The sequence below is a fragment of the Pleurodeles waltl genome, chromosome 4_2 (genome assembly GCF_031143425.1).
Source record: "Pleurodeles waltl isolate 20211129_DDA chromosome 4_2, aPleWal1.hap1.20221129, whole genome shotgun sequence".
Classification (NCBI taxonomy): Eukaryota; Metazoa; Chordata; class Amphibia; order Caudata; family Salamandridae; genus Pleurodeles; species Pleurodeles waltl.
Genome location: NC_090443.1, coordinates 658,616,500 through 658,639,167, shown reverse-complemented (window position 1 = coordinate 658,639,167; position 22,668 = coordinate 658,616,500). Strand labels below are relative to the sequence as shown.

The 22,668-nt window shown below is 44.0% G+C and overlaps 1 protein-coding gene across 3 annotated transcripts in view; it reads left to right on the top strand.

The window, feature by feature from the left end:
- LOC138293162 (interferon-induced protein 44-like) overlaps positions 1-22,668 on the top strand; it is a 302,295-nt gene that overhangs the window by 165,850 nt on the left and 113,777 nt on the right. For 2 of the 3 annotated variants that reach the window (XM_069232220.1, XM_069232221.1), the window contains exon 6: positions 21,632-21,803. The exons of the other annotated variant lie outside the window; for it this stretch is intronic. In XM_069232220.1, coding sequence (XP_069088321.1) covers positions 21,632-21,803 — 172 coding nt within the window. The remainder of the gene's footprint in view (positions 1-21,631; positions 21,804-22,668) is intronic. 3 annotated transcript variants of the gene reach the window in all.

Genomic DNA, 22,668 nt, shown 5'->3' with positions numbered 1-22,668 from the left:
GGGCATGAAACCAATGCTGGATCCCAGAAACCGCAACATTTCTGAAAAGTAGACAAAATTCTGAATTCAGCAAGGGGTAATTTGTGTAGATCCTACAAGGGTTTCCTACAGAAAATAACAACTGAAAAAGAAAAATATTGAAATTGAGGTGAAAAAAACATCCATTTTTCTCTAAGTTTTACTCTGTAATTTTTTCCTGCAATGTCAGATTTTCGAAAGCAATATACCGTTACGTCTGCTGGACTCTTCTGGTTGCGGGGATATATAGGGCTTGTAGGTTCATCAAGAACTCTAGGTACCCAGAGCCAATAAATGACCTGCACCCTGCAGTGGGTTTTCATTCTATGCCGGGTATACAGCAATTCATTTGCTGAAATATAAAGAGTAAAAAATAGCTATCAAGAAAACCTTTGTATTTCCAAAATGGGCACAAGATAAGGTGTTGAGAAGCAGTGGTTATTTGCACATCTCTGAATTCCAGGGTGCCCATACTAGCATGTGAATTACAGGGCATTTCTCAAATAGATGTCTTTTTTACACACTGTCTTACATTTGGAAGGGAAAAATGTAGAGAAAGACAAGGGGCAATAACATTTGTTTTGCTATTCTATGTTCCCCCAAGTCTCCTGATAAAAATGATACCTCACTTGTGTGGGTAGGCCTAGCGCCCGCGACAGGATACGCCCCAAAACACAACGTGGACACATCACAGAAAACAGACCTGTTTTTAGCAAAGTGCCTACCTGTAGATTTTGGCCTTTAGCTCAGCCGCCACCTAGGGAAACCTACCAAACCTGTGCATTTCTGAAAACTAGAGACCTAGGGGAATCCAAGATGGGGTGACTTGTGTGGCTGGGACCAGGTTCTGTTACCCAGAATCCTTTGCAAACCTCAAAATTTGGCTAAAAAAACACATGTTCCTCACATTTCTGTGGCAGAAAGTTCTGGAATCTGAGAGGAGCCACACATTTCCTTCCACCCAGCGTTCCCCCATGTCTCCCGATAAAAATGATACCTCACTTGTGTGGGTAGGCCTAGCGCCCGCGACAGGAAACGCCCCAAAGCGCAACGTGGACACATCACAGAAAACAGACCTGTTTTTAGCAAAGTGCCTACCTGTGGATTTTGGTCTGTAGCTCAGCCGCCACCTAGGGAAACCTACCAAACCTGTGCATTTCTGAAAACTAGAGACCTAGGGGAATCCAAGATGGGGTGACTTGTGTGGCTGGGACCAGGTTCTGTTACCCAGAATCCTTTGCAAACCTCAAAATCTGGCTAAAAAAACACATGTTCCTCACATTTCTGTGGCAGAAAGTTCTGGAATCTGATAGGAGCCACAAATTTCCTTCCACCCAGCGTTCCCCCACGTCTCCCGATAAAAATGATACCTCACTTGTGTGGGTAGGCCTAGCGCCCACGACAGGAAACGCCCCAAAGCGCAACGTGGACACAACCAAATTTTTGAAGGAAAACAGAGGTGTTTTTTGCAAAGTGCCTACCTGTAGATTTTGGCCTGTAGCTCAGCCGCCACCTAGGGAAACCTACCAAACCTGTGCATTTCTGAAAACTAGAGACCTGGGGGAATCCAAGATGGGGTGACTTGTGTGTCTGGGACCAGGTTCTGTTACCCAGAATCCTTTGCAAACCTCAAAATGTGGCTAAAAAAACACATGTTCCTCACATTTCTGTGGCAGCAAGTTCTGGAATCTGAGAGGAGCCACAAATTTCCTTCCACCCAGCGTTCCCCCACGTCTCCCGATAAAAATGATACCTCACTTGTGTGGGTAGGCCTAGCGCCCACGACAGGAAACGCCCCAAAGCGCAACGTGGACACAACCAAATTTTTGAAGGAAAACAGAGGTGTTTTTTGCAAAGTGCCTACCTGTAGATTTTGGCCTGTAGCTCAGCCGCCACCTACGGAAACCTACCAAACCTGTGCATTTCTGAAAACTAGAGACCTGGGGGAATCCAAGATGGGGTGACTTGTGTGTCTGGGACCAGGTTCTGTTACCCAGAATCCTTTGCAAACCTCAAAATGTGGCTAAAAAAACACATGTTCCTCACATTTCTGTGGCAGAAAGTTCTGGAATCTGAGAGGAGCCACTAATTTCCTTCCACCCAGCGTTCCCCCACGTCTCCCGATAAAAATGATACCTCACTTGTGTGGGTAGGCCTAGCGCCCGCGACAGGAAACGCCCCAAAGCGCAACGTGGACACATCACACAAAATAGACCTGTTTTTAGCAAAGTGCCTACCTGTGGATTTTGGCCTGTAGCTCAGCCGCCACCTAGGGAAACCTACCATACCTGTGCATTTCTGAACACTAGAGACCTAGGGGAATCCAAGATGGGGTGACTTGTGTGGCTGGGACCAGGTTCTGTTACCCAGAATCCTTTGCAAACCTCAAAATTTGGCTAAAAAAACACGTTCCTCACATTTCTGTGGCAGAAAGTTCTGGAATCTGAGAGGAGCCACAAATTTCCTTCCACCCAGCGTTCCCCCACGTCTCCCGATAAAAATGATACCTCACTTGTGTGGGTAGGCCTAGCGCCCACGACAGGAAACGCCCCAAAGCGCAACGTGGACACAACCAAATTTTTGAAGGAAAACAGAGGTGTTTTTTGCCAAGTGCCTACCTGTAGATTTTGGCCTGTAGCTCAGCCGCCACCTAGGGAAACCTACCAAACCTGTGCATTTCTGAAAACTAGAGACCTGGGGGAATCCAAGATGGGGTGACTTGTGTGTCTGGGACCAGGTTCTGTTACCCAGAATCCTTTGCAAACCTCAAAATGTGGCTAAAAAAACACATGTTCCTCACATTTCTGTGGCAGAAAGTTCTGGAATCTGAGAGGAGCCACAAATTTCCTTCCACCAAGCGTTCCCCCACGTCTCCTGATAAAAATGATACCTCACTTGTGTGGGTAGGCCCAGCGCCCGCGACAGGAAACACCCCAAAGCGCAACGTGGACACATCACAGAAAACAGACCTGTTTTTAGCAAAGTGCCTACCTGTGGATTTTGGCCTGTAGATCAGCCGCCACCTAGGGAAACCTACCAAACCTGTGCATTTCTGAAAACTAGAGACCTAGGGGAATCCAAGATGGGGTGACTTGTGTGCCTGGGACCAGGTTCTGTTACCCAGAATCCTTTGCAAACCTCAAAATTTGGCTAAAAAAACACATGTTCCTCACATTTCTGTGGCAGAAAGTTCTGGAATCTGAGAGGAGCCACAAATTTCTTTCCACCCAGCGTTCCCCCACGTCTCCCGATAAAAATGATACCTCACTTGTGTGGATAGGCCTAGCGCCCGCAACAGGAAACGCCCCAAAGCGCAACGTGGACACATCAAATTTTTTCATAGAAAACAGTGCCTACGTGTGGATTTTGGCCTCTAGCTCAGCCGGCACCTGGGGAAACCTAGCAAACCAGCGCATTTTTGAAAACTAGAGACCTAGGGGAATCCAAGATGGGTGATTTGCGGGGCTCTAACCAGCTTCTGTTACCCAGAATCCTTTGCAAACATCAAAATCTGGCCAAAAAACACTTTTTCCTCTCATTTCGGTGACAGAAAGTTCTGGAATCTGAGAGGAGCCACAAATTTCCTTCCACCCAGCGTTCCCCTAAGTCTCTCCATAAAAATGGTACCTCACTTGTGTGGGTAGGCCTAGCGCCCACGAAAGGAAATGGCCCAAAACACAACGTGGACACAACACATTTTTTCACAGAAAACAGAGGTGTTTTTTGCAAAGTGCCTACATGTTGATTTTGGCTTCTAGCTCAGCCGGCCCCAGGGGGGGGAAATGCCCTAAAATAAATTTGACCCCCCACCCCCCCAAACCCCCCCTGCCCAGGTGCGACCCTTGCCTACGGGGTCGCTACCCCTGTGTGACATTGGCGCCAAAAAACAAATTCCCGGTGCCTAGTGGTTTCTGCCCCCTTGGGGCAGATTGACCTAAAATCGACCAATCTGCCCCCAAGGGGGACAGAAATGGTCTAAACACAGTTTGCCCCCCAGTGGAGTGACCCTTGTCTGATGGGTCGCTCCCCATCTCTAAAAAAACAAACAAACTAAAAAAAAAACACTAAAAAAAATTTGCACTGGCAATAAGAGGTTTCTGCCCCCCCTGGGGGCAGATCGGCCTAATAATAGGCCAATCTGCCCCCAGGGGGGGCAGAAATGGCCTAAATTAAATTTGCCCCCCGAAAACACCCTCCGTTCCCCCCCCCCCCCCCCCCCCGGAGCGACCCTTGCCTACGGGGTCGCTCCCCCTGCGTGACATTGGCGCCAAAAAACAAATCCCGGTGCCTAGTGGTTTCTGCCCCCTTGGGGCAGAATGACCTAAAATAGACCAATCTGAAATGGTCTAAACACAGTTTGCCCCCCAGGGGAGCCACCCTTGCCTGATGGGTCGCTGCCCGTCTCTAAAAAAAAATTTAAAAAAAAAACACAAAAAAAAATTTGCCCTGGCGCCTAGAGGTTTCTGCCCCCCCTGGGGGTAGATCGGCCTAATACCAATAGGGCGATCTGCCCCCGGGGGGGCAGAGATGGCCTAAAATAATTTGGCCCCCCCCACCCCCCCGGGGAGCGACCCTTGACTACAAGGTCGCTCCCCTTGTGTGACGGCGCAAAAAAAAGATCCCTGGTGCCTAGTGGTTTCTGCCCCCCTTGGGGGCAGATTGACCTAAAATCGGCGATCTGCCCCCAAAGCGGGCAGAAATGGCCTAAATACATTTTGCCCCTCCAGGGGAGCGACCCTTGTCCAAGGGGGTCGCTCCCCATCTGTAAAACAGAAAAACAAAAAAATCCCTGGTGCCTAGTGGTTTCTGCCCCCCTTGGGGGCAGATCAGCCGAATCAAAATAGGCTGATCTACCCCCCCCAGGGGGGCAGAAATGGCCTAAAATAATCCCCCCCCCAGGGAGCGACCATTGCCTAAGGGGTCGCTCCCCTTGCGTGAAATTCACGCAAAAAAAAAACTCCCTGGTGTCTAATGGTTTCTGCCCCCCTTGGGAGCAGATTGGCCTCATCAAAATAGGCCAATCTGCCCCCAAGGGGGGCAGAAATGGCCTAAATATAATTTGCCCCCTAGGGGAGCGACCCTTGCCTAAGGGGTCGCTCCCCACCTAAAAAAAAAAGAAAACATAACAAAAAAAAAAAAGATCCCTGGTGCCTAGAGGTTTCTGCCCCCCCGGGGGCAGATCGGCCTAATAATAGGCCGATCTGTCCCCAGGGGGGGCAGAAAAGGCCTTCCCAAAAAAATGCCCCCCATGGGAGCGACCCTTGCCAAAGGGTTCGCTCCCGTTGCGTGAAATTTGCGCTCAAAAACAAACTCCCTGGTGTCTAATGGTTTCTGCCCCCCTTGGGGGCAGATTGGCCTCATCAAAATAGGCCAATCTGCCCCCAAGGGGGGCAGAAATGGCCTAAATATATATTGCCCCGTAGGGGAGCGACCCTTGCCTAAGGGATCGCTCCCCACCTAAAAAAAAAGAAATCATCACAAAAAAAAAAAAAAAGTCCCTGGTGCCTAGAGGTTTCTGCCCCCCTGGGTGCAGATCGGCCTAATAATAGACCAATCTGTCCCGGGAGCGACCCTTGCCCAAGGGGTCGCTCCCTTTTGCCAATTTCACTGAAAAAAAAAAAAATCCCTGGTGTCTAGTGGGGTTTCAAAAGCCGGATTGCAAGCAATCCGGCTTTTGAAACCTGTGAGAGACTTCAAAGGGAAGGAAATACATTTCCTTCCCTTTGAAGCCTCTCGGGGCCTCCCCCATGGGATTGAAAAAGAAATGCAAAAGCATGGGGGAGACCCTGTGACTAATCAGCTCGCGCTTGCGCGCTGACGTCACAGGGGGGGTTGGGGGGGCGGGGGTGGAAGGGGAAGGGCTTCCCCTTCCATCCCTGACTTAGCGCTCCCTCTGGGCTCTGTGCACAGGACGTAATGGTTACGTCCTGGGCACAGAAGGGGTTAAAAGCATTTTTAGAAAATGTTTAAACATTTAGTTAAAAAAAAGTATTATTAATTTAAAAACATAAGAATCATATAAACATTTTAATTACATAAAAATTGCTTACATCATTTTAAATGTTGAGCCAATTAGATGAATATATTTAATTTAACGTCAGTTCCTTTGGAGTTTCATTTTAATTCATTTCTCCATTGTTGTCTATTTGCTTGACAAAACTCCAAAGATTCAGCGGGGGCACATTTACACAGATTTGGAAACCTGAAGGGCTGGGGTAATTTAAGTCGATTTTGTTAATTGCAATCCCTAACACTGTTGTGGGTGTGTGTTTTTTATTAGCATGTTCCTCCAAAATCTCACCTTTATTCCCCATTTTTCAGCCACTCTCTCTTGTCCCTCTCACACATAGAACAAAAAAACATATACCTCTGTTGCCAGAGATGTCTGCAGTGTGGCAGTGACCGCCACATAGGTCTCTGTCTGTAGGCTTTTGAATTCCATTTTGTAGTATACGAGAATTAGTACTACAATACCTTCTTTACATTCTACAAATTACAGTTTGTAAATTTACCCTCTGTTTTCATGATATCCTTTGAAATCCTGTGTTGTTATTTGACAGCTTAAGAGATTAATGATATCTTGCAAAGATAATGGTAGTCATCAGAAACATAGTGCTGTTGATGTTGCAGTTTTGTTTGCTATGTTTGTTTGTCTGGTGTTTTTAAGGGCCTTGATAGTCCCCAATACATTTTACGCACTTTATCCAAGTGATTACCGCAGTGGCATACATCACAGGTTTCCACCATGAATGGGGATCATTTTGTGTGGGAAAATGGCACCAGATTGGAAATCGTGAAAGATAATATGTTCACTACTGTAGTTTGCTTTTTCCCTCTATAGGTAGATGCACATCTGACTTAGTTTGCCATCTCACTTTCTTCATGCTTGCAGTGGAGGTGTTGACTTTGACTTCCATTCCTTCGAGTGCCAGTATCTACATTAACAGTTTCTATTGGAATTCAATGGAGTAATAACCTTCAGACATTCTGATGGTGCACCCCTTCTTTATCTGTGAATTTATCGATTTTGGCATGTACAGAAAGCTTTCTCAACCTTGTTGAAAGTTCTCCATTGAAGCATTACTGGCTGCCATTTATACTTTCACAAAGGCACAACATGGTGTACCTGGTTGAAAATATATCTTTCATAATATGTATTTCTTTGAGGATTAAGGTGTTTATTATTTCACATCAGCAGTGTAAATATGATAGGGATTTAGCAATTAGATCCTCAGTATTTGCTCTCACCAAGTTAAAGCACAGGATCTTGGTCTGTTCATGAATGTGGCACATAGCATGTACTTGGTTCTTATGTATTTGTCCCATTTCTTTTGTTCACTTCTTTGGCATCCTCCATCTTAAAGGGCATGGGTCAGTAAAGAACTGTATGAGCCCTTCATTAGCCACCATTCATCTCAGATTTGGTATCCTTCAATACTAGATTATTCTTTTCACAAAGTAATTAATTAGGCAAATATCTTGTATTGTAAATCTGTCAGCTGGGCATTACCAAATGCTGCATACTGATTCTTCTGGCAGCAATTTGCTCCTCTCAGTAGGTCACAGAATTCCCAGGATGTTGTTTGGTAAAGTGGGGTGGTTGAAGGCCTGTAATTTATAAGCCTTAGCACTATCTCAGGTTTATTCAGATTCAGCCAAGACTTCTTTGTTCTAGGTGATGTTACTCTTCAATTTGATAAACCTTTTCTCTATGCTAGATTTGAAAAGTTAATGTCTTTTTTTTAAATCTATCAGTGGGTATGCATCTTCCTATGCACTCCAAGGGACATGTGTTGGAAGTTGTTTCTTCAGACACTCCTTTATGCCGGAAATAATTTCAGGTTTCATGTCCCTTGGTGGGATTAATATTACAGTTCTTTCTCAGGTAATTTTTTCCAAGCTGGTAAGTTAACCTCGCTGGCAACATCTACGGTAACGCACTGCAATTGGAGGTACATTTCAGTTGACTCCCTTATGACTCGTATAGTACAAGTGAATTCTATATTCTAGTCAGGTCGGACTGTCTTTTGGACGCTTAGGGGGTCATTATGGCTTCAGCGGACGGAAAAGCCTGTCCGCTGAAGTCCTGACAGGCATGTTGCTGCCAGTACAGCCACCTCCCCGTGGGCCCCATTAATAGTTTCCCGCTGGGTCCACGGGAAACGGGCTACAGCATTGTCTCTGGCTCATAATAAGGCTGGTGGCAATGCTGTAGTGCGTAGGGTGCACTAGCACCCGTGGCGATGTTCACTATCAGCAAAGCAGATAGTGCACATTGCGAAGGGCCAGGCCAGGGGAGCCTCTGCATTGCCCATGACAAGTGCATGGGCACTGCACGGGCCCCCTGCACCCCGTCTCCGTCAGCCTATACATGGCGGTGCTACCACCATGTAATTGCTGGTGGAGAAGGGACTCGTAATCCCAAGGGCAGTGCTGTTTGGGACCGTCAGCACCGCCAGACCGATGAAAACTCGGAATCTGGTGGTGCTGGTGGTCCGACTGTGGCGCTACCACCACATTGGCGGCGGTCCAACCGCCACCACAGCCTGGCGGTCTTAGGACCACCAGGGTCGTAATGACCCCCTTAGTGTCCATCAAATCACCCCCTTGAAGCAGAAGGTTTCACAATGGGTTTGTCACTTCTGTGCTTGATTTTCTGCTAACCTGTTGGGAGTGAAAAGGTCTCTTTAGCATTCGTGATTATGATTCATTATTAGACATTTTTTGTGTTTTCCCAAATCTCTCTAAACTTGGCTTAAAGTTTGAGTTTTGTTTTTTCCCTTTTTAGCACCAAGATACCCTTTCGATGAATGTAGTTTTTATAAAGCCCTAACCTTACTATCATTTTGATTGGATGCTAGTCAGTTGCTATTTACCTACAAGATTTCTAGCTAGTCCCATCGAAAAGCATAATTACGGTATCACCCCACAAATCACCACTGCCCACCCCCAACAGCTTCCTGTGAAGATCAGAGTTCTACTCAAGAACTGAAGTGTGCACCTTTCTCACAAAATAAGCCCACACTGGGAGGCAAGCTGTTTGAGGAGCCAGCATCGGACCCATTCACTTTTTTGTGCAGAAAGCAGAATGTGTGTAGATGGAACTCGTTCTCATTAATGTTACTACAAGTTCTTTGAAATAAATCGATTTCCAGTAGATTTTCAAAACATTCCTTTCGATGTATTCGTATTATATATTTGAAGTGTTCCTAACCTGTGAGTCCATGACAGTTATCAAATGTTTGTAAAATTGTTGTTTCATTGCTCTGTCTGAGTTACATGATACTTTTTTAAAACTATGTTTTAATTCGTTACATTTGACACATACCAACACACCCAATTCAGACATACACATTTCTTAAGCCAAAAATGCCTTTTACCTTACACTCACCTTAAATTGCCTCCCCCTTCAATTACAAGGAAAATGTAAATTTCTCCGAATATTTTTGTTTTTTCAAATCCTCATCTTTCCTTTTGCAGATGTTAGAATGTATGCCTGTAAATGTAGTGCTACAGGGCATTTTTACAGACAATAATATATATTTGTAAACATTTGCTGTCATTTCCTTACATTCCACTCACAATACAAATCATTTTGAAGCCTGTGTGCATTCATGAAGGAATGTGCAACTGGCGGCAAAAGGAAATGGGAGAAGTAAAATAAAAAATGAAAATGAAATGCCCAAAAAGCAACTCATTCAGAGGGTCTCACCACTACAGGAACAAAACTCCGCTCATTTTAAGTATAAGCTGTGCCTGCAGAGACTTTCCCGAAAAATGTCTGTTCGTTTAAATATACAAACTATTAATACGTATTTTTACCAACATTTAAAAAATGTAAAATTAATGAAGTATTCAACGATTAACAAGTTGGATAGTCTGAGGAAACAGGTATGGCCATGGGGATATTCTCTCACAATAACTATCTTTAGCTTATTAAAATTATATCAAGCCACAAATGACTAAAATACCATATCTCTCCTCAAATTTAACTTGAGAGAAAATAACATAAATGGGGAATATATATATATATTTTTTTAACTCACCCAAATTCCTAAAATTCGTTTGGCACTGCTAGTAAGTGAGATGTATTGTTACTAAAATCTGGTATCACTCTGTATGTAGGCTTCTTTTTGTGACCCTTAAAATCAGACATTCAGAATGTATTTACCAAAAGAAAGTCAGTCTTATCAGAAAATGCAAGAGGTATGATTTTTGTAAGCTTCCACCTAACTAGTACCATGAAAACACACTGTCTAACCAACATTTTTCAGATTCCTCACTAAATTCTAAGGTTCTTATTTACAATAGCATAAATATCTGGGGTTGGCGTGGATGGGCATTCCCAACAATTTAATGACCAAAGCCTTTGGTATCGCTTTCAGCTCTGATTTCCCCTCCCCCGGAATGCGCTCCCCCATGGATATTATTGCTTATGTGAAATATATGTGCACCTTGTATTTAGTGCACTGACACCTGTTATAGTCTCACGATTATTGTAAAATACTTATTATTTCAACAGTTTCAAACACTCGGTTTCACAATTTGCTGCAGTAAAAATGCTGTTATGTAGAAATAACATTTTCATTAGCATAGCTTAGTCAGTTATGTTTTGGGAGTGTGAATCTGAAATTCTCCAACTAAAAAGCAGAGGGCTGCAGGATGGAGGGATGTAATTACCAAGGTTCGTGATGGACGATTTCCATTAAGAACAGGGTAAACACTGATTTGCATTGAGTGGGCCTCTATCTATAGTGGACAGTGGGCAAAAACAAGATGAGCCGGAATGCTACCTCGAGCAATTGCAACTGGTTAGACCATTATCAAGCATTCATTCTATAAACCTTTTGGTTTTTAATTGCCTTTAGTATGACTAGAAAGCTGAGACTGGTGCTGCTTTGGAAGCCTGCTGCTTCCAATGTTTGTGAATTCTAAAGGTACTAAAGTTGTTCCATTCGAGGAGTTCTCCTCTATGTGCAGATTTTGCTGGTAAGTCAGTCACTGTTTAAGTTTCTTCTCCGAAAAAAGTGCACTTTTCATTTTAAAAAACATACGGTTTTCTTTAACGAAAACTTACTGTATTAAAAATAAAATTTGCTTTGCTAAAGAACAATCACATACAAAGTAGTCTGCTGCCCCAAGCAGGCCACTATCTATATGACTGCTTCTGTTTGTAGTTAATCACAATTTGTGATCTAACTCATTCATACCAAGAGGTAGGTCAATTTCCACCCACTATGATTTGGAATTTTAAATTTGAAATACTGACTTAATAATATGCAGTTCAAGTCTTAAAATGCTTTACTGGTTACACAGATACTGGTTGCAAATTGCGACCAGTATTTTGCTACCAGATATTCATGCATATGGCCATAAAATCCATGTTTATTCCTTCTAAAGTATTATTTACTGCTAGCAGGAACAAATTGACTCTGCCTTCTTTAGGGCATTTAAATGACCTGTGCAATTATCAACCCCAATTCCCCAATATTCATGTACATATTTGGTCTTCATTTTCTGTGGTACCCCATGCAGTTCCTCTAGCATTCAGTTACTCACACACTGACGTTTTGAGGCATATTTCAAGCACAATACTTAATATCCAACTTAATAAATACTTCTTAAAGTAACTTGGAAAATCATATTTTTTAGCTTACCATTCTACATAATTGGACGTTGAATATTCCTTGTGTAGCTGGAAGTTTAACCATCGTTCACCAGTAGTTTTCACCTACTTCTAATACATTTGTGTCGTATCTGCAAGCTAAATTGTCACTAGTAGAAACATATTTTATAAACCAAATAGGCAACTGCAGATTTTAGCCTCGGTCTTTTTAGTGATTTTATTCACAGGCAACTTACCTACCCTGTACTCAGTAATCACGCTATAGACACAAATGCATTTCATATATACCTTAATGGTATTTTATCCGAATGCCACTGTTGTGGAAGAAGTGCCGAGTTGCTGCATACTGATGTCTTCCTTACTAGCTGACTGGAAAAAGGACAAACACACTCAGCATGTAAATAAATGATGGCGAGAGGGATTCTGTTGCCATTAGTGTGAGAATGTCACTCAGGGGACCTCTAAGGCAGGACTGAAAACCGATGCTTTCTCTGCAGTGGGTACAAGAGAGCACTTCTGCCTTGGCACAGCGATACCAGACTGATGCCTCCCCTCCCACACCCCTTTGGCTGGAATTCTTTCCTCTTCTGCAGAGTAAGACTATTCCAACGAAACAGATATGGTTTTTTCCTGTATTGATAAAAGCATTCCTCACTTACTCCAAATCCCCCCCTCCCCCTTTTTCAGAGTTGTCCCAGCTGGGCATCTCAGCCCAGATATATAAAGATTTTTTGCATTTGCACAATTGGCAGAAGCAGGCTGTTTGTAACTGCAGCAAATGATTTTGGCCCATTACAAACCCAAGGTTGCGATTTTCAGCTAAACACCTAGTCATTGTTTGGAAGGGGCATGTTTAGGGCTCCTCTTCCAAATATTGAATAATTTGTTACTGAGTACAAAAATGTAGTGCTGTAGAAGCCCAATCTTAGATACCCATCTCAGGATACAAACAACCATTAGTCCGCTCTTCCTAGTAGACAAAAAGGTTTATTTAGAAACAACGAATACATGTACATGGAGACTGAGCAGCATAAATGTAGCTTGAACAGTCTGCATAAGGAAGCAATACATGGTCTTGAAGTAATATCAAACCACAAACAGAATCAGGCATTTCATTGGTCCTTGACATTGACGTATGATCATCTCTTCACTATTGCCAAAGGTGCTATAGTCAATTCTTCATAACGCACCATATATAGTAAATTGTAGCACAGACAAGGAAGTTACCTAATATGTCCTACCTGTCTAATATTGCGTAATACATCTTATGACAGAACTGAGAACAGCACGTACACAAATGGTATCTTCAAAAGGAAGACTGCTTCAGCTAGCATGCAATTACAATGATATTTCATGGTGGCTGTTATAATGGCAATCCTTGCAATATTGTGTGTTTCAGGCAATATCAGAAACATATCAGCAAGCATAGCTTGTGTTAGTTGTACATTGTCCCACAGAGATAGGCCCAATTGTCATTGTGCATCACAGGGCCCATTAGGCCCAAATTGGTGCAGAACCTAAATGTGATTTCACATTCCGCCCTCTGATACACAATGATAACTTCAAAGGTCCTGATGTATTGACGTCATTTCAACCCAGTTATTTTTTCTTTGTATTTCCTCGTTCCCTTGTTTAGGGTAATCTTCATGGCTCCTACGACAGGCTGTTTTCAACAGTAGAGCTATGAAGGACGGACAAACCCGTATCCACACACACAATGTGATCAATGCCACTATCCCTATCACCAGAACTTCTAACAAACAGGTACCCCAACCCCTGAACCATGCTGCTATGCCATCCAGCATTCCTCCTACCTCTGTTCCATCTTCAACTTTCTTCGCTCCTTCTTCTACCTTCCTTAATTCCCCTATCTCCTTCCTTACGTTCCTGCTATTATCCGGTATATAAATGCAGTATTACTTATGGATCACGGCACATACACCACCGTCTTTTGCTAGTATGATGTCTAACACAACCCTGTTCTGTATTTCAACAGCTCGCATATCTGTGAGCTCTTCAGTAATGTTACTTAAGGCTGCTGCTGTTGAACTGGCCAATTTCTCCACTAATTCGGCCAATATGTGAATTTGATATTGTGAATGTGCTATTCCTAATGACATCACGATGACATCCTGCACTGCCATGAACTTATCCAACCATGTGGGCGTCCTCTTTCTGCGTACCCTCCCAGGTGTTCCCTTTTTATCTTCTGGCAACTCTGTCACATGCACTATTCGAAGTAACACGAATGCTAGGTAGCAAGTGCCTTGCCAACCCGCTGGTAATCTAAAATATGCGGACGACCCACATATTATAAATATTCATTTTGGGGCCGTGAGACCTATGGACAAACCTGTTGAGCCATTCCATATATTGTGCAAACCTGAAGTTTTATTGCAGGTACTACTTCCTACCTTTATGCTGCTATTGTCGGTAGTAGTAGTGCTGCCTTTATGGTATCGGAAACACCACAGTGCTTTCTTCTTCTTGTGTATCGCAAGAGATGCTGACGACATTTCCATGCTAGTCCCACCCTGGGTGTGATCCTTATCCCTTCCTGTGTTGAAGGCATCCAACAATTCCTTTTCCCCTGCCTTTGGTGTTAATTCCCCACACGTATTCATCCCTTTACCTTCTGTCCCTTCTTCTACTCTTGTCTTAGTTGGTTGGATGTTATCTGCCTGGAGCACAGATATCAGATATGCGATTCCACTTTTTTGTTCTATACTTTGCATTTTACCCGCTACTAGTGTAGATACCCAATTTGCAATGATGCTATTCCTTTTTCCTCTGTTTTTTCCCTTCTTCAGCCTCCTCTTTATTGTCCCTTTCACTTCCCTCCCGAACATGTTGTTTAGTATATTACATGCAATATTTTCGGTGACGGGAATCTGAGTAAAGTTACTCTTCCCCTTGGTGGTGGTCGGTAGGTGAGTGCAAATATAACAGTCGGACACATTCACTAATTCCTTATACATAGCTGTCATCTGTACAAATATATTGTCCTTGTAATTCTCCACATCTTCATCCCATTTTGTGTATTTCACCCACTGTGTCTTGTTCCCCACGCTTGCATTCTTCACAAGTTCGTTCTCATAATGTTCTTGATCTAGAAATGGTATCTGTATGTCTCCGCTATAAATTATCAATATCGCTGTGATAATTATAACTGGTATCGGGGTACAAATTGCCGTAATTACCATAAGCCACTTCTTCTCCTCTTTTCTTCTTTTTGGCATCATAGAATCTGTGTCATAACAATTGATTTGATGTCCTTTTTTCTGAAATTTCAATCTTGCAGCCTTTATATGCTCCTTTGGTATATTTTACAGGGTGGTATCAGAGGTTACTAGCACTTGAAACTACCCCTGCTGGTATTTTATATCAATGTACTTCTCCTGAGGCGTGCTGCACGAGTAGTCTATGAAGAGATCCTACAGAACCCGCTTGCACCTCCTGACTCCTGTAGGAGTGCAGCACGAGCAGTTCTGAAACGATGTACTTGTTCACTGGAGGACCCGCTTACATCCTCTGACTCCTGTAGGAGTGTAGCAAGAGCAGTCCTGTCCGTCTGGTGGTACTTGTTGATCAAAGGTTGTACCCCTGCTGTGAGGGTGAAACTTTCATGGGCACTGTAGGTGGTGGCTGGGCATCCTTCGGGCCGGCAGCTTTCTTGTTGTGTGAGCTATGAATCTAGGATGTCAGACCCTCACACTTAACTGCTGTAGCTGTTGTCAGCAGGACCTGGTATGGTCCTTTCCACCGTGGTTGAAGACAGTGGCGTCTAGTGTCGGCCTTCACCCACACCCAATCGCCCGGGTGTAGTCCATGCTCCTGTAATGTTCCTTCTTTTGGCAAGGCCTGCAGTACCTGGCAATGGAGCTAACGTAGTGTCTCAGTTATTTTTCTGCAATATTGTAGCAATAGATCATCAGTTATTGCCAATGGTGCAACTGACATGTGGCCTGGTATGTACATGGGGCGCCCAAATATTATCTCATGGGGACTCAATTTTGTGAATCAGTCAGGGGTGCTCCTTGTGGCTAGCAGCGCTAATGGGAGTGCATCAATCCAGGATAACTCAGTCACTGCGCATATTTTCCCTATCTTATTTTTCAGCACTCCATTTTGTCTCTCCACAGCTCCTGCTGCAGCGGGGTGATATTCACAATGTAGCTTCTGTGTTATTCCCAGCCCTTTACGAAGGCCCTGAATAACCTGGGAAATGTATCCTGGTCCATTGTCAGAACTTAAAAGAGTCAGCACCCTGAAACGTGGTATCAGCTCTTTTAACAGGCACTTTGCGACCGTTTGTGCCTCACAATTGTTAGTCGGGTATGCTTCAACCCATTTGCTGAACATGCACACTATTACCAAAACATATATTATTTTGTTTACTGTAGGCATTTCAATAAAGTCCATTTGAAAACTTTCAAACGGTCTATGTGGGGGTGGAAAGTGGCCTCAAGCAGTTGGGGTACCCTTTCCAGTGTTGTATTGTGCACAAACAGTACACCTTTTGCACAAATGTTCTGCACTCTGTCTGAATTTTGTATTAAACCAACACTGTGAGAACAATAGTATTCTTCAATCCCTTCCCACATGTGAGGGACCATGGAAGAGGCGTGCCATGGAGATCAAGAATAAATATGGCAAACATATCCTGCCATTGGGTCCTACCCAGATACCCTCCTCATTTTGCTTGCAGCCGGCCCCCTTCCACTCCATTAATTCCTTTTCTTGGGCCTGTTGTTGGACACTCTTAGGGTCAAAATGTGTATTTTCTTCTTGCATAGGTATGGTGGGTGTGACCTGAACCATTTCGTACTCACACCCACTGAGTGCTATTCTTTGCGCTTCTGTGTCAATGAATGCATTCCCCATAGAGATGTAATCGTTTGCACAGGTGTGTGCTGTGCATTTCACAATTGCTACTTGCTTGGGCATCAGCAAAGCTTGTACCAAGGCAACAATCAGCGAGGCATGTTGTATCTGTTGGCCTGCTGACGTGAGTAACCCCCTCATTGCCCATAGCTGACCAAAATCATGTGTGACCCCAAATGCGTATTGGCTGTCTGTGTACATGTTCACTGCCCTTCCTGCTGCCCACATGCATGCCCTAGTAAGTGCTATCAATTCTGCTGCCTGGGCGATTGTTATTATTGGTAGCCTTCCTCCTTCTAGCAACTTTTTAGCCGTTTCTACAGCATAGGCAGCCTGTAGCGCTCCAGTATGATCTCTTATGCATGATCCGTCAACAAACAGGTCACCTTCAGCCTCTGGGAATGGTGTGTCTCTTAGGTCTGGCCTCACCTTGGTGTGTCTGTCTGTGGCCACAACACAATCATGGAAGGAATTGTCTATGGTGGGGTCATCATGATTCTTTTCTGTGGGCAACAGGCAGGAGGGGTTCAATGTAGTACATCTCTTTATATGTGGTGCCAGTAATGTTAGTTCATAGCGTGAGAGACGAGCATTTGTCAAGTGCTGGGTGTTAGTGGTAGTCAGTAACGTATCTACTGAGTGGGTGAACATGTAGTACCAAGGTGTGTGCCAGGACAATATTTTCAGATTGTTCTACTGCCAGGGCAGCTGCTGCTACCGCTCTCAGACATAGGGGAAGACCTGCTGAAACTCGTTCCAAGGTAGCCGAGTAATCAGCCACTGGGTGGCAGTAAGTGTTGTGTTTTTGTGCCAGAACCCCTAGGGAGCAACCCCCCTTTTCGTGACAGAATAGGTGGAAGTCTTTAGTGTAGTCTGGGAGGCGTACTGTTGGTCACACTGTTCTGGCCATGGTACCTTGTCCGGCACATCTTTGTGTGTTAAATCTAACAATTGTTGTGCAATTAGGGAAAAATTAGGTATCCAATGCCTACAGTAACCTGCCACCCCTAGGAAACCCTGCACCTCTGTTTGTGTCTTCGGCCTTGGGTGCTGTGTTATTGCCGCTATTCAATCTGGTAACAGCCTCCTGGATCCCGGGGACAGTTCATGTCCTAGATACTTTACGTGAGATTTGCAGAACTGTAACTTCTTCTGGGAAACCTTATGTCCTTTCCTGGCTAGGAGGCACAATAAGGCCACTGTGTCTTGGGCGCATGCTGTCCGTGATGGTGAGGCTAGTAACAGATCATCAATGTAATGTACTCCCCTGTAAAACTCAGTTGGGAGGTGTCCCACCTGTATTCTACGGGCAGGGGGTCCGTATTGTTTGTATGTTGTCTATATTTGTTATGCACCCCTAGTCCCTGGGCCATTAGTTCTGCGCGTGCTAAGGCCAGTAATTCTTCCCCGTATGCCCTTGTAGTGTCCCTTTTTAAATCTACCACCTTTTTCCTACCATTAATGAGGTCTGTGAGTAAGGCGTGACACTTCGTGCTATCAGATTTAAGAAACGTAACTGGGGGAGTTATTCGGTGTGATATAGGGTGACCCTCCCTGCGACTGGCTTTCGGATATGCTGCCCCTTCTATTTCCTAGTAAACTTTCCTCATGAGGCAAGTTCATAAGATCAATGTTGTACTTCGTATTGTGAGCGAAAACACTTATCTCCCATATGATCTTATGTAGCTCTGGTATCCCTCTGAAACTGTCTCCAGAGGTATCCCCAAATTGCTTCTTCCAATGTGTTTTCAATAAATTTGGATTTCTCTTTTTCTGTGCTAATTCTAGGAGTAATTTTTCACTCTCCGTATCTAATTTTATTGCGGTGTACCCCTTCCTCTTTCATCTCCCGCAGCATCTGCTGGTCTGTTAACTCTTCCAGATCCACTTTTTTTTGTTTCTCTCTTACTAAGCCCTGCGCCAGTCCACGGGCTGCAGCCTTCGTAGCTGAGGATAGCTCCAGAGGCTGTGCCCCTGCTGCTGATTTCGCACTTTGCACCATCCCCTCGGACCTTGTTTTATTTCCCCCTAGTCTTCCCATTATGAGGTCCTCTATGAGTGGATCCTCTTCTTCTTCCTCCAGCATTCCCTGCACCTTGTCTTTCTGTGGTGGTGCACCTACCACAGGAACACATGGGAATGTCCCCATCAGCTCAAGCGTTTTATCTCTCCACTCCTCTTGCTTGTCACTCCTCTTTCTTGCAATATAACATCCATCCTTCAATTCCAATAATTCCTTGTGTACTTTTTCCTTTACATAATCTGTCATTCTGAATTCTCGTAAACAATAATTCCACAAATAGAAAGTGTCCCATTCTAACCCCCATATCTTGCATCCTTTCAAGGTCAGCATCTGTCTTAAATATTAAATTTTATTCATGTCATGGGTGCCATTTTTTGCAAACTGTAAATCAGGTCTTTTGGCTGTCAGTCTATGCCTTTTGTCTAGAAACAGTAATGTGTGTGGGCCTTGTTTAATACCTACTTGCAATGCAGGACTGTCTTTAGGAACACCACATTCAAGGACGCATCATCCTCCAACATGGAACATCTGTTGTTCAAGTTACGCATTAGAGCCAGCTTCACCCTAAGCAGCACATTCATTTACAGGCCACTGGGATTGCACACCAACTTCAACACCATCATGGACTTTGTTGCATCACTCGCCCTCAATGCTAGCAGTTTCATCCTACTCTGAGACCTGAACTTGCACCTGGAAGACCACACCAACTGCAACTCAAAAGCACTAATCAGAGGCCTTGGAAACGTGGGCCTCACTCAATGAGTAAATTGGCGTACCCACATCACAAGTCCCTATTTTCACCATCCTCAGCAACATCCGGGGAGAGGAACCCACATCAGTCTCCTGGACCACTTACACCCTTGTGAAGTTCAGCATCCCTGTCTCAGTCCAGCACACATGTATCAGAAGAAGAGCACCTTGCTGAAACTGGAACAGCATCACTGACTGGAACACCAATGTCACCCACCACCCAGATACAGCAACAGCATTCCGAAAGCCATGAAAAATGTCAACAATTGTATCACCTCCTGTGCCAACTCCCTGGACACTCTCAAGTGCAGCAATAAAGTAGATCGAGACCTCTATCACCAAAAGATCTGGACCGCCAAACACCCTGCTCTGGCAGACTTCATCAAAGTCAGCACCAACAGAAGTAAAGAAACATTCTCTGTCATGAAGGATTTCACCTCGCCAGCAGTTGCCTCCAACTCAATCACCCCCTCGCAGGAACCCTATAACAAACTCTCTCAATTCTTTAGCAGCAAAATAACCATTTACAGCAATTTCAGCCTGCAACTTGACTCTACAGACCTCTCCAAACACCTCATAATCTTATCCAGAGAACCAATGCTAACCACATTGCCCATCATCACCTCAGAAGAAACCGCTCCCCCCATGAAGTCCATGCTCTCAGGGGCCTCATCAGACCCCTGCCCCCAGCACACCTACACTGGAGGACTGCAGAGGACCCTTAAAAGTTTTGCAGCTACAGATCAATCTCCCTGCTAGCAGTCCTTGAAAACCTTAGAGAAAATCATCAACAAGCACTTCACTGAATATTTCATTGAACACTAGCTCCTTGACACCACTCAGTCTGGTTGGCACAGCACCAAAACTGCCCTGGTCACTGCCATAGATGATACCCGCATGACTCTGGACTGAGGAGACATGGCCCCCTCATCCCCTAGACTTCTCTGTAGCCCTAGACATGGTCTCCTACTACATCCTTACCGAATGCCTATATAACATTGGAATCCAAGGACATGCACTCTAGTGGATCTGCTACTTCCTAACTGGAAGGGCTTAGTGAATCAGCATGGTGTGATACACCTCACATGCCTGCAACCTGTTCTATGGATTTTCTGCAAGGATCATTCCTAAGCCCTGTCCTCTTCAATTCATACATCATTCCTGTAGCCAGCATCATACGTTCTCACAACATCAGTTTCCACTCTGATAACACACAACTTATTCTCTACTGCACGGACAAGATGCCCAGTACTCAGATTAAGTTCAGTGCCTTTGTGACTGAAATTGCCCACTGGATGAAGCCCAAATGTTTGAAACTTCGGCAACAGCACTTCACTGTGGGACTCTACCTGGTGACCTACAAAACTAGGAGCGACCCCCGACCCCAACATCCACACCAAGATCCTCAGAATCGTCATCCCATTACTGCCTCATACTTCTATACACCCATGATTCTAAGTAAGATTTAAAAATGACTCCCAATAAGCACCCGGAAAGCCTTCATGCATGCCCTCATCACAAGCAAGCTGGACTTTAGGAACACACTCCATGCCAGGATGAACACAGAACTCACTAAAAGGCTGCAGTCTATTCAGAACTGGGAAGCCAAACTCGCTCTTGAACTCTCATGCTGCACTCAGATCACACTTTCCTGAAGGAGATCAACTGGCTTCCCATTCGCAAACTAGCACAACTCGAACTCCTCACCCTCACATTGAAGGCACTGCATAATTCTGGTCAGCATACCCCAACAATCTCATCTGCTTTCACAAATGTACAGAAACCACTGTTTGTCCAGTCTCCTACTTGCACGCATTCCGCGGATACGTAAAACAAGAGCTGGTGGTTGAGCCTTCACCTATATTGCTTCTAAAGTGTGAAACGACCTTCCGCCACAAATAAGAGTCTCCCCCTCACTTCTTTAATTCCAGAAAAAGCTATTTTTTCAAATAGTCCCATCAGGACCTAGGTTTGGGTAGATTCACATCTTCTCAGCACAAGGATACTGTCCCGGGTGATGGCGCGCATTGCGTAACATAAACCTGCCTTAGTTTCTTGAAGGTTTTGGTATATGCTCCAAGTTTGTTTTTGGCCGATGTGATGAGGGCGAATCAAATAGTAAATATATGTACTCTGTGCCAAGTTCTTCTGTTAAATTCACATCTGATAAGCACAAAACATCCCAGAAAGTGATTAATCAAGGAATGCTTCACTCAAAGAACATGCTAGCCCCAAATATCCATAATGCCTTTTAATTTTCTACGTATGGTACAATAGTGTGTAGTGCTAGTTTTTGCAAGTGAATTCTTCACTAATTTGTTTGCATACAGTTTAATCCTACAGCGTCCATTCAACCAAGTACTTCTAGGTACCTTTCATCTCCATCACTCAAGGATAAGATACACTGTGTTGTGTTCGTTCTGGACGCATGTAAAGTCAGCATTCTCTCTGATAAAATGGAAGAAAAACTGAGACAGTTGCGGCTCAAGATTAGACAACATGGTGAGTACGTATACACATGTCTAATAACGTAGCCAAAAAAGTAGTCATTTCAGTAGTTTGTTTGTTCATGGTTTCAAAGTTCCATGCATGATCAGATTTACCAAAAAGGAAGGAGGTGGTTAGGTTAAAAATGTGTGTTTTATATTTATTTGTAAAACCATTTGGCTTTCAAAAACTGTTTGTAGTACAGTAGTTACTCCCTAGCCAGGCCAGTATTTCTCACCAGACAGAAGTCTGAATTTATTACGCCCTCTCGTAATCATGATACCAGCCACATCTCACTATCGGGCAGCATCATTCTCTTTGACAATCAACCACCTTAATCCATCTATGAAAGAGATTTCCCACAAATTTGACATATTTACTTTTTTCCAAAATTATATTTTTGTGTACAGGGTATATTTCTGCAAAATTACATATTTACGATACCGAATTTATATGTGGCAATCGTAAAAAAGGTTAAAAAATGTGATACGTGCTTGGTGTTGTTGAGTACACAACCCACTCCATCTCAGTTAGCTTCTAAAACCTCAGTTCCACCTCAGTGCAGTTGTATGAAGGGTTACATTTCTTGCAGCTTGTACACTTTTAATCAGGTATGCACCCCTTTCAATTAATTCATGTTTTTGTTTCTCGAGTTATTGAACACTTTGTGGATGTAATATTTTTTTCTTTTTAACCCCTCAATATTATATATGTAGTTTTCACCATAGTATTCAACCTTTTTTTCTGAAATATGTCACACCAGGGTACTTTTGCAGTATGTACCAGTGTCAGGGGTTGGGTGATTCCTTGTATGTGGGACCATATCAAGAAGCTCTTGAGGTCATTTGAATAGCTTTGCCTTTTGGTACTTGACAGGTTT